The sequence below is a fragment of the Geotrypetes seraphini genome, chromosome 10, assembly GCF_902459505.1.
Source record: "Geotrypetes seraphini chromosome 10, aGeoSer1.1, whole genome shotgun sequence".
Taxonomy (NCBI): Eukaryota; Metazoa; Chordata; class Amphibia; order Gymnophiona; family Dermophiidae; genus Geotrypetes; species Geotrypetes seraphini.
In genome coordinates this window covers 46,034,359-46,046,838 of record NC_047093.1, presented here as the reverse complement: position 1 = coordinate 46,046,838, position 12,480 = coordinate 46,034,359, and the positions used below count along the sequence as shown (strand labels likewise).

At 40.2% G+C, this 12,480-nt stretch overlaps 1 protein-coding gene across 2 annotated transcripts in view; it reads left to right on the top strand.

The window, feature by feature from the left end:
• The window catches only part of DNAH9 (dynein axonemal heavy chain 9), a 366,622-nt gene that overhangs the window by 123,293 nt on the left and 230,849 nt on the right, over nucleotides 1–12,480 (top strand). For both annotated transcript variants that reach the window (XM_033960210.1, XM_033960209.1), the window contains exons 40-41: nucleotides 869–971; nucleotides 2,829–3,068. In XM_033960210.1, coding sequence (XP_033816101.1) covers nucleotides 869–971; nucleotides 2,829–3,068 — 343 coding nt within the window. The remainder of the gene's footprint in view (nucleotides 1–868; nucleotides 972–2,828; nucleotides 3,069–12,480) is intronic.

Genomic DNA, 12,480 nt, shown 5'->3' with positions numbered 1-12,480 from the left:
TGCCCACAGGGACAGAGCTTGCAGGGATGGGATGGGGTGGGGATGGAGACAAACTTTGTCCCCGTGTCATTCTCTAATTGGCACCGATTAAGCCTTAGATGGGTTATTTTACCACTAACTCATGCTATTTTAGCACAGGTCCCATTTTATGCAACGGGAGGGGGAGGGAAATTATCAATGCAGGCTACAGTTAAGTTGGGTTATTATAATACTGTAGAGGGTCCCATTTTATGCAGATAACTTCCCCACTCTTTGTCACGTGTACAGTCTACTGGCAAGTCACTCTTAACATGGGCCTCATTTACTAAAGCTTATTGCATGTTAATTTGTGTTAGCGCAAGATAAGCTTTAGTAAAAAGGCCCCCCAAATTTCTGCTCTTAATGAATTGCTACAACCTCCTGTACTGGATATGAAACTGCAGTAGTGTTGTAGCAGGTTTGCATATTTCTAGAACATGCTTGACGTCATATATCTCTGTTTCTCTTAGGGCAATTGTTTATGTAACACATCTGACTTGAAAAATTTAATGGCCAAAAGTTTTGGAAACATAAGTGAAAACCAGCAAAATTCATCCTTTCCCTTATGTTTCTTGATGAAATCCTTCTACTAAAACCTGTAGTAAATAGTTCTGCAAACAGCACATTGTTCTGGATATTTGCAAAATTGTCTAAGAGTTAGCTATGGAGCACTCCAAGCACAGGGCTAGGAATAGGATGCCACATTTACCACTGGGCAGTGCAGAGCACTCACCATGAGGTTAATTCCAAACATTGCTAAATCTTAGTTTAATGTGCATGTGTCGGCAACATTTGCTGCGAAGCTCACGTCTGATGGTGATTCTGCACTTTGCTTCCCTTTTCACGAAAGGTATGACCGAAACAAGCTTTCCCTGAAGGAAATTATGAACGCTCAGTATGTGTCATGCATGAATCCCACAGCTGGCAGTTTCACCATCAATCCTCGTCTTCAGGTATATTTTGCTTAAAGGAGAGGTTTCTTGACAGCATTGGGAAGTTGAGGACAATTGATGAGGTATTTTGTCTTAATAGCAGATTTACACACCACATTCTTATTCTACAAAAATGGTTACATGTATGTCACTGCTATGGTATATAATTTCCAGACATTCTTCAGATTCTTCCTCTGTTTTGATTTTCCCAAACTGCATACAAAACCAACTCAACCACAAACACTTTCTGGGGAATGCCTCAGGTTAGGTATAATGATAAAGAAAACTGTGTGAAGAAGATCATGGTGTACTTGTGTAACTTTGGTAAAATCTTGAGTTTCTACAAGGCTTATCTGATGGAGTATGTGTGAAGGAGCCAAGTGTTGTGACTGGTACTTTGACTTCTTGTTTTTATTTGCATATCTTGTCTGCTTCACATTGGAAAATGATGATTGTGAAATGGCATGCAAAAGTCATTCTGTTAATATAAGAGGGCTGAATTAGAAATTACATTTAATTTCTGTGCATCTTTGTAAGAAAGAAATGAAAGTTGTTATGAATATTGTTTTGCGCTTTGAGCCACGGTACAAAACTCTGCCATGGCTTAGTAAAAGTTAGGTGCTTTCAATATGATATCAGCCTTTTAACTAGATCAGTGATCTCAAACTCAAACCCTTGCAGGGCCACATTTTGGATTTGTAGGTACTTGGAGGGCCTCTGAAAAAATAGTTAATGTCTTATTAAAGAAATGACAATTTTGCATGAGGTAAAATTCTTTATAGTTTATAAATCTTTCCTTTTGGCTAAGTCTTAATAATAATATTGTAATTTATAGCTAAAGAGACATATGATCAAGAAACTGTTTTATTTTACTTTTGTGTTTATGATAAACATACTGAGGGCCTCAAAATAGTACCTGGCAGGCCACATGTGGCCCCCGGGCTGCAGTATGAGGCCACTGAACTAATCTATCACACTATGATACTCCTGAAACAACTTCCTCTAATTTTCTTTCAAATTAGTATCACCTATTCTTTTCCATCCGTATTCTAAAGTTTGAAGATTCATTTTTTATCCTTTATGGAAGAAGAGAAGAATGTTTCTATTTTCAAAAGCGGTGAGCTCCTACTTTGGAGCTATTTTGGGCTAGATTCTGTAAACAGAACCTACATCGAGCAGCAGCTGCAAAAAACAGAACCGTCCGCATATCAATCATGCTTAGGCATCGTTTACAGAATTGCGGCTACCAATGCCTGAGAAAAAAAACGTAGGCACTAATAATGTAGGCCAGGGTTTTAAAGGCCTATATTATTGGTGCCTAAGTTTGATGGGCAATCAAGCATAGTGGTGCCTAAGGTCGTCTCCGCCCCTAACCATGCCTACTTTGACCTTAGGCACCGTGCTTAAATGGGATTCTGGTGCCTAATTTTTTAAAATGAGCTTTCAATTGGTTTTTAACAGCGCGGTTAATTACTGCATTGATTAGAATCAATTAAAGCAATGCCATTTATAGAATCCAGGCCTTTATAATATGTAACATTCTATTCCATTTTCACTTGATGTGTCTAAAATTACCAGACAGATATTGTTTTAAACCCTCTTAAGATTTTATTCTGAAAATCCTCAACTTTCTACCCTTTGTCAAAGCCACAATACCTCCACCGCAGTTCTATGCTATTTACAAAATATAAAACCAACACATTAGCTGTTCTACCTCCATTGCATGCAAATCTGTCTCATGCATATTCATTTTGGAATCCTGAAAACCTGAAGTCCCTGATTTAGAAAGATGAGTATGTTAAAAAAAAAAAAAAAGAGATAAGAATGTGTCACTAGCAGTGTGCTAAGTACATCATTTCTCCTGTGACTGTCTTTTAGCGTCATTTCAGCGTGTTTGCCCTGTCTTTCCCTGGCATGGATGCCTTGTCCACGATCTATAGCACCATCCTGATGCAGCACCTGAAAGTGGGTAACTTCTCGCAGCCAATCCAGAAGTCAGCCCAGCAACTCATCAATTTGGCACTTGGACTGCATCAGAAAGTTGCAGCCACCTTCCTTCCTACTGCTATCAAATTCCACTACATATTCAACCTACGCGACTTCTCCAATATTTTCCAGGTGAGCAACCAGCTCCTTGAATCTGGGTGTCCAGATCCCAGCAAGTGTAAGCTTTCCTTCTTCCATGGAATCATTTGTTGCTTTTGAAAAATGTGCAGGCATCTTGTTTTCTGAGTCAAAGTAAAATGATTTTTTTTTTGTTTATTAAAATATCTAGTAGTCCTCAGCCAACTTTTTCTTGATATATAGCTTTCCAATTATATAATGTTAACTGCAGAAACCATGCTCAGATTGTTCCTAGGACCCGATAATTGGGTTCATAGACAATGGCACGAAAGACAAAGGCGCGCCCGGACAATTGAGCGCAGCGTGGAGGCGCGCGCCACTCAAAATTACTGTTTTTAGGGGCTCCGACGGGGGGTTTTGTTGGAGAACCCCCCCCCCCCACTTTACTTAATAGACATCGCGCCGGCGTTATGGGGGTTTTGGGGGGTTGTAACCCTCCACATTTTATTGTAAACTTAACTTTTTCCCTAAAAACAGGGAAAAAGTGAAGTTTTCAGTAAAATGTGGGGGGTTACAACCCCCCCAAACCCCCCACAACGCCCTCACAACGCGATGCGATGTCTATTAAGTAAAGTGGGGGGTTCCCCCCATGCCCCCCCGTCGGAGCCCTAAAAACAGTAATTTTGAGCGGCGCGCGCCTCCGCACTGCGCTCAATTGTCTGGGCGCACCTTTGTCCTGGCGCGCTTTTGACCTGACACCGATAATTGTCATCTTCCATGGGATTGTGACAATGTATAAATGTTCAGTAGCAGCAGTATGTGGAAAGACCTGCATATGTTGTGGCTTAGGTGGCATTCTGGATGCTCTATTTGTAGGCAGGTATAAATATATTTCTCCAAGGACAAGCAGGTATAATATTCTCCCACATAGGTGACATCATCCATTGAACCCGGTATGGGCACTGCCTAAAGATTTAAAGCAGGGGTGTCAAAGTCCCTCCTCGACGGCCGCAATCCGGTCGGGTTTTCAGGATTTCCCCAATTAATATGCATGAGATCTATTAGCATACAATGAAAGCAGTGCATGCAGATAAATCTCATGCATATCCATTGGGCAAATCCTGAAAACCCGACTGGATTGCGGCCCTCGAGGAGGGACATTGACACCCCTGATTTAAAGTGATAGTGCATTTGGTAGTGCCCGTACCGGGTTCCGTGGATGATGTCACCTACATGTGAGAATATATGCCTGCTGTTCTTGGAGAACACCTGCTACAGGTAAGTACCTTTGCTGTATATATTTGCGTATTTTATAAACATGTATAGCATATAAAAGTGTAGACATAGTGGTATTTCACGTGTTCTGTAACTCACTGTAGGCAGATACATTCCTAGGGGTGAGCTTGGAATGAGGTTTGGAATTGCACACATTCTTTTGATATTTCCATTGTGTGTGCATATTTTATACTCAGAAAGCTGATAAATATTTTCCCATGGGGCCCATGACACTGCTGACCAGTGGGTGCCAATAACTTTCATCCTCACCTTCAATCTTCATTAGGGAGTATCTTCAAGGTTGTGAGCATTTCCAAATGAATTTTCATTTTTCTTTTGAGAAATGCTTGTATTTCAAGCATGTGGCTCTTCTCCCCTCCTCTTTCTGTCCTGAGCATGGGTAAAGAGGCAGAGTAAGCAGGAAAGAACCCCCCCAGAAAGACAGTGAGAGCCATTCCAGAAGTCTCGGGGGGGGGGGGGGGGGCCCAGACCTTACATTGAAGAACACTGAAATAGACCATACTGGGTTTTATCTGCTGTCATTTACCTTGTTACTACGGGGATATGTTTTCCTGGGATAATTTAAATAGATCCTACTTTTATTATGAGAGAAATGGTATGACAGCCATGTTAGTCCACTCTTAAAGATAATATGTGGAACTAAAAAAAAAAATAAAACAAAAATAATTTTTGTTAGTCCAATAAAAAAGGTATCACCTGATTTTTTTTGTTGTTGTTGTTGTTTTATTTTTTTTATTTTTTCATATTATTTTTATTTTGAATATCTTGCAAAGGTGCACAATGAATAGTATGCCCACATTTTGAACCAGTACAGGCAGTTAGAAAACCACACCCTAATATGAACTTAATACAAGGAAAATTTAGATTCAACTTTTTCAGTGCATGTGCTAACACTTGTATAGATTTTTCCCACTTGAGTTCTCCTGTAATTGCATATTTTGATGCATTGGAGACACTGCTGTGCTGGCCCTTTTCTGTACCCCATGCAGGCATCTCACTTGTGAAAGTGCATATCTTTACTGTTTAAAAAAAAAAAAAAAAGAGAGAGACTTGCAAATAAGATCTAGAGAGGAAGGAAGAGAGCGGTGAAACATACTGCTATTTGAACAATGTAGGCAGCATGATCCTTTAAAGGTCAATTGCTTTGGGACTTGTGTCTGGTGGTTTATAGTTGCCTCCTGCATCTTCAATGAGATGATTGTTGGATGATAAAATACTTTCATTGCCCCTTTTCAGTACTGTCCTTTCCACTGTAAAAAAAAGAAGGACAATGAAATTCAGAAAATGTTGTTAATTGAGGAATTTCTATAATGCTGAATTAGTTTTACAGTTTGCGTTGTATCTCATTGTGTGAGAGATGCATCATGGAGCATTTTTAGCTGTGCAGAGTATTAAAACATTTTGCGTTCTTTATTTGTAATATTTTGTGTAGAATTTCTTCATGCTCCAGGCCTGACTGCCACCTAGCTTTCTCCTTGCTTGACAAACACTCCCCCTCCCATGCAGTCTTAGTTTCCAAAGAGCAGGACCTCCCCCCACACACACACATTTGCCAATTTCAACTCAGTACTCTCAGGCCCCTCTTCAGGAGGGACACCCCCAACTTTCTTTCCATCTCTCACTATCCCACAGCAAGACCTTCCCCTCAGTTCCTTCACCATCCTTGTCTTTTTAAAAACTTTTCCACAGGTGCTCTCTCTCTCTCAGCTGCTACTACATTAAGACACCAATTGCTTTATTTTTCATACCTTCTCTAAGCACATACATCCCCAGCTGTCTTTCTGAAAACACTCCTCCCCGGCCTATACAAGGGGGTGCTGAAAAGTTCACAGCCCAACCAAGAAGAGAATGACATGGATATAATTCAATCAGCGATCTGAAACAATATCAAAATCATACCCTCATAGAATTTTGATTCTGCGAATTGACACTTAACAAAAAAAGATAGCGCTCTTTTCAGTTAAAATGACAAAATAATGCTCAGAATTTAGGAAGTTGGTTGGTTGGACTGAGAACTTTTCAGCATCCCCTTGTACAAATATAACTCTCTCTCAAACTCCCTCCCAACACACACAACTCTTTCCTCTTCTCTTTCCTCCTCCCCAGCAAATTACCCCTTACATATAATCTCACTTTTTAGCTCTTTGTAAATCACCACCCTCAGGTGCACACCCTACCATAGATCTCTCTCAATGACTAGCTCTCTCCTTTCTTCTCTCTTCCCCTGCCATACCTAGCCATCACCCATCCTTCCTATCCAGCTACACCTTTCCTTGATATGCTTTCCTTCTCTTTCTCCCCTCCCCCCAGCAGGATCAGAAATATCTGAATCATATTTTTATAGGCTAAACATAGTACAAGGTAATGGTGAACGATTCCGTAGTGCTTAAGTGGCTCAGCATGATACAAGGAATATACAAGGAAAAGCAAAAACACCTTTTAGCTCCCTCTCTCATCTCACCATTCATCAGCACAAGCAAAGGAGGAAGCGAGCAACTGCATGAAGGCCATGTTTGCCCCTGCTGCTCTGTCAATGACAGCAGAATCTGAACCATGGGTGGTGGGGGGGGACACTGTAAGGCCCCTTATGGTTCAAATCCCGCAATCAGCATCAGGCAGCAGGGGAGGAGGATGCAGCCTGATGTACAGTTGCTTTACTTCTTCTCTGCTTGAGACAATTATCACTCAACAATGACAATGAAGGAGGGCAAATAGAAACAACAAAAAAATGGAGATACAATGGTATTTAAACCATGATGGACCAGAGTACTAAAAGTCAGTAAAAAGAGTCTCTGTCCTGAAGTCTGTGTTCTTGTAAGTCAAGGATTTATTTAAATGACCCTTTATTGGAATGACCTGACAGGCTGTGTTTTGGCTATGCAGAGCCTTCTTCGGGGTTTACAGTTTATTTAAAATTTGATAAAAACACTTATAAAAAACATTCTAAGTGCTGTACATATTAAATTTGGTACAGTACATTCATAAAAAAAATACAATACAAGTAAATTACATTTCCAAACCTGACCTAGCCCAACTCCTCTACGCCTATGTTCTCTCCAGGAGGGACTTTAGTTAGATTGTGAGCCTTCGGGACAGTAAGGGAATTTCTAAGTACCTATTTTACTTATAATTTTAATGCACCCTATTGTCTATTTTCTGTAAACCGCTTAGAATCCTAACGGAGTTTAGCGGTATATAAGAAATAAATTACATTACATTACATTACATTACTGTAACTCCCTATTTAATGGAATGGCCAAAAAAGATCTCAAACATCTCCAGCGCGTACAAAACACAGCAATCCGCCTCCTACACAACCTCATCATGACCCTATCTCTCCAGCCCTCTGCGCAGAGCACTGTCTTCCAATCAACCAATGCTGTGCTTTCAAGGCCCTGGTGATAGCACATAAAAGAATCAACGCTACCACCCCAGCATACATAGGAACCAAGCTAACCCTGTACACCCCCACAAGCCTCCTCCGCTCTGAAACGGAGAAACACCTATGTATCCCCCCAGGAAGATCTCTCCTGTCAGAAACCACCTGCAAATGCTCCTACAGCCACTTCATCCCCCATCTCTGGAACCAACTCCCTCCCCCCCCAAATCAGACTACAGAACTTCAATGACCTTCCGGAAAGCAGTAAAGACCCTCCTTTTTAACTGAAATTTTAACTGCAAACTACCCCTTGACCCCCTTATATTCCCCCTCCTTTCTGCACTCTCCTGTACTTAAGTTGCTGTATAGTCTTTGAACTGTCCACGATGTACTTAAGTTGCTGTATAGTCTTGTACTGTCTAAAATGTTTTCCATTGTGATTGTTGGCTTGTAACCCGTTCTGAGCTACTGGGAGGAAGGGATAAAAATCGAAATTAATTAATTAATTAATTCAAACAGGACAAAATACATACATAACATTCCATAGACAATGACTTATTAGCACAACAACTTACTTGTACATGAGGAGTGGAAGGGAAGAACTTCAATAGTGTAAGGAAAAGATTAAATTTAATGAGGGGACTGTGAGGAGATTATGTGATCAGCTAACCAAGGATACATTTGGGTCATTGAACAAAAGTAAAAAGGAACTGGAAAGAGAGATTCTCTCAGCCAAGCAGAGTGGCTGGATGTTGAAGTCAAGGAATGTGCTGGGGCCACTTCTTCCTTCTACTCCTCTGGGCAAGCCATGTGTGTGGTACACTGAGAGTGCCATGAGGGTGAAAGAGAAGAGAAAGAACAAGCTGAGGGGAGTGCTGGGGAGGCAGGCCAGCAGTATAAGTCAACAATGCCTTTGCAAGAAGTACAAGAAGGAAGAGGATGGAGCTTCCCTGATGGATCTTAGGACTACTAAGGACTGTCAAGAAGAAGTCTGAAGTGCTACAGCCTGCAAGGCTTGAAGTTTGGTTTGATTATTGAAAGATGAGTCATACTTTTTATCATGAATACTTCAGACTCCCGATGAAAATTATCTAGGCGGAACACAGGCCCATGTCACGTCTTCCTGAATTACTAAGGATTACGATAAAGCTCTTTTAAATTTGTTTCTTTGGTGTCAGTTATACTGTGTTGTTTCCTAGTGCCAGGGTGGGCCATGGGTAGAGCAGCAGTATAGCTAGGAATTGTCCAGGCACCTTCAATATTTGGTACCATTGCCCAGATAACTATTTGGGTAGGTTGGACCACATAAATAGTAATGTTAACCTTTGCAGATAGCTCCAGACCCTCAAGACATCAATGATGAAAGTATACTTGAAATACCACCTGGCATTAATAAAATAGGTCTAGAAAGAATCAGGAAAATGGTAGCCAAGACAGGCAGTGAAGACATTTTGCCATGTCTTAAGGAAAGGAAAGGAATTGAGACTTGTATACCACCTTTTTATAGTTTTACAGCCACACTCAAAGCAGTTTACATACATGTACTTCAAGCATTTTCCCTATCTGTCCTGGTGGGCTCACAATCTAATGTACCTGGGGCAGTGGAGGATTAAGTGACTTGCCCAGGGTCACAAGGCAAGCATGGGGTTCGAACCACTACACCACAGGAGCTGCTAAACATAGTATACTATGTTTTTCATCACGTAGCTACCACAGAAAACTGTCTGAAGTTCAGAAAGAGGAACTGAAAGCCTCTTAATAAAGAGCAACTCCACTTCCCTGTCATGCTTATGGTTTATATTTGATATATCACCCTTCCTGGAACACAAAGTAGTTTATACAAAATATATTAAAAACAGAAATAAATGCCACTCAAATTACAGGAAAAGATGATAAGGAGTAGTAGAATAGTTTGATAGTAACATTAAAAACTAAGAAGTGGTATTTATTAATATAGATAGTAGTTCAATGCCTTGATATAATAGAGTTCACATAGAATATCTGCTTACATTTTAGTCTGGGTATCATAAAATTCAAAAAATAGGAGTAGAATACCACTCTATCAGACCCTACACCTCAGTATACTAGAACTTATGTTATATGATTTTTATAGGCTTTTTTTTATATAAACTTTTTAAACATACAACTATATAGCCTCAGAGGTGGAGCCTACGCATGGCAACACAGTCATCAACCGGGAAAATCTGCGTAGTACAAATGCTCCTGCTCCAATCATTGGCTTCTAAATCTAATGTTTCCAAACGTCTTCTTTAATTATTTAAATTACTAAAACTTAATGGAGTAACCCCACACCATTCAGTGCTATAGAATTAATGACATTAGTCTGGGTACTCAATATCGACTACTGTGTGTAAAGTCCAAATTTGAAAAACTCGACCAAGAAACTTATCTTTGTTAGTTGAGTATTCTTCATTGTCGAAGTTTAAGCAATAAAATTTTCAAAACATTCCGTTCGCCAACGCGGCCAGCGTTTCGCGGGTATACTATACAACCGCTGCGTCAGGGCCACCGGAACATTCACACACACATCCTAACTGAAGAAATAAACAAACATTAACACATACTCATTCAAAACCTCAAGAAATTCATGTAAAAATTTAAATAATTCAATACTCACATACGTGTACTCAGTCAATGCTTTTCAAACAGAGATAAACTGGCAGCAACACTTGTTTTATAGGCTAAAGACGTCGCAAATGTGCTGATGTCATCCAAACATGAGATATTTTGCTTACCCCTAATAGATCTGTGTCCCAGAGATCAGGTGGTCAGTATATCACTTGTGTGGTGACTTATTCGAGCCAATGTTATCAGGTGGTTCGGTCCCTAAAGAGACACTGGGGAATTTTACAGTCCTCTGGCATTTTTAAAGATTGTCAGCTGAAAATAGCATTCCGGCGTACTCGGAATCTTAAGGAGATTTTGTGTCCCTCACAGTTATTGAGTGTGAATTCTAATGGTGATGGGACCCAGCTAGGGCATAGATCATGTGGTTCCTGTCAAATGTGTAAACTTATTATGTGTACTGATAGGTTTTGCAATCCGAAGGATAAACGGATATACATGCTGCGGCATGTTTCTGATTGCAAAACCTGTGGGGTTGTATACATCATACAATGTCCCTGTGATCTCATTTACATAGGGCAGACTTCTAGGAAGCTGAATATAAGGCTCACCGAACATAAGAGCAATATCAAGAATAAAGTCCTGGGGGCACCTATGGCAAAGCATTGTATAGAACAGGCTCATGATTTTTGGTCTTTAAAAATTCTGGTTCTGGAAGTAGTTTTTCCGGGGAGTAGGGGAGGGGATTTCAGACGTTATCTGGCTCAAAAAGAACAGCGCTGGATTAATAGATTAGATACTTTGTGGCCTATGGGCCTCAATAGGGCATTTGAATGGCAACACTTTTATTAAGAGCTGTTTTGTGAAGCAAAACGTGCACTGTCATGTTTGGATGACGTCAGCACGTTTGCGACGTCTTTAGCCTATAAAACAAGTGTTGCTGCCAGTTTATCTCTGTTTGAAAAGCATTGACTAAGTACACGTATGTGAATATTGAATTATTTAAATTTTTACATGAATTTCTTGAGGTTTTGAATGAGTATGTGTTAATGTTTGTTTATTTCTTCAGTTAGGATGTGTGTGTGAATGTTCCGGTGGCCCTGACGCAGCGGTTGTATAGTATACCCGCGAAACGCTGGCCGCGTTGGCGAACGGAATGTTTTGAAAATTTTATTGCTTAAACTTCGACAATGAAGAATACTCAACTAACAAAGATAAGTTTCTTGGTCGAGTTTTTCAAATTTGGACTTTACACACAGTAGTCGATATTGAGTACCCAGATTAATGTCATTAATTCTATAGCACTGAATGGTGTGGGGTTACTCCATTAAGTTTTAGTAATTTAAATAATTAAAGAAGACGTTTGGAAACATTAGATTTAGAAGCCAATGATTGGAGCAGGAGCATTTGTACTACGCAGATTTTCCCGGTTGATGACTGTGTTGCCATGCGTAGGCTCCACCTCTGAGGCTATATAGTTGTATGTTTAAAAAGTTTATATAAAAAAAAGCCTATAAAAATCATATAACATAAGTTCTAGTATACTGAGGTGTAGGGTCTGATAGAGTGGTATTCTACTCCTATTTTTTGTATTTATAGATAATACCACAGGGTTATACTATTTTAGGTTTATCATAAAATTCACTCAGGGTCAAACTATCACCACCACTTTGGGTCTTTGTAAGATGATCTAGGTAATCCTGAGGAAGAGGGTACAATTTATTCATCAACCACCATATTTGGAACCTCTAATGCCGCTAAAAGCATTTGCAATAATGATAGCTGAAGTGGAAAGGCTTTATAAGATTTTTTGAAAATCTTAGGATGGGGTCCCCATTGGAAACCTGTTTCTGTATGGATGTGCAAAGGCAGAGGGGGATGATGGCCTGACCAATCAAGGAGGTTAACTCTTCACAATGAAACAAACACACCACTGTGGAGTAATCCCCTTTTCCCAGGAATAGCTCTGGCTGTCGAGGAATCTCCTACAGATAAGGCATCATCTTCTAGGCTATCTATACCTCTACATAAGCTAAAGAAGAAAGGAAAGATCACCAAGGTCCCCACTCCCCCGGGGACTTAGGCCACTTAACCCATGTAGAGGATTCCTCAAAAGTCTCCTGGACCCTAAGAAACAGAAGAGTTAGAAAACCTAGAGGCCATGAGCCCTAAAAGAGCCTGTCTGATAGTTTCTTCATCAAATTT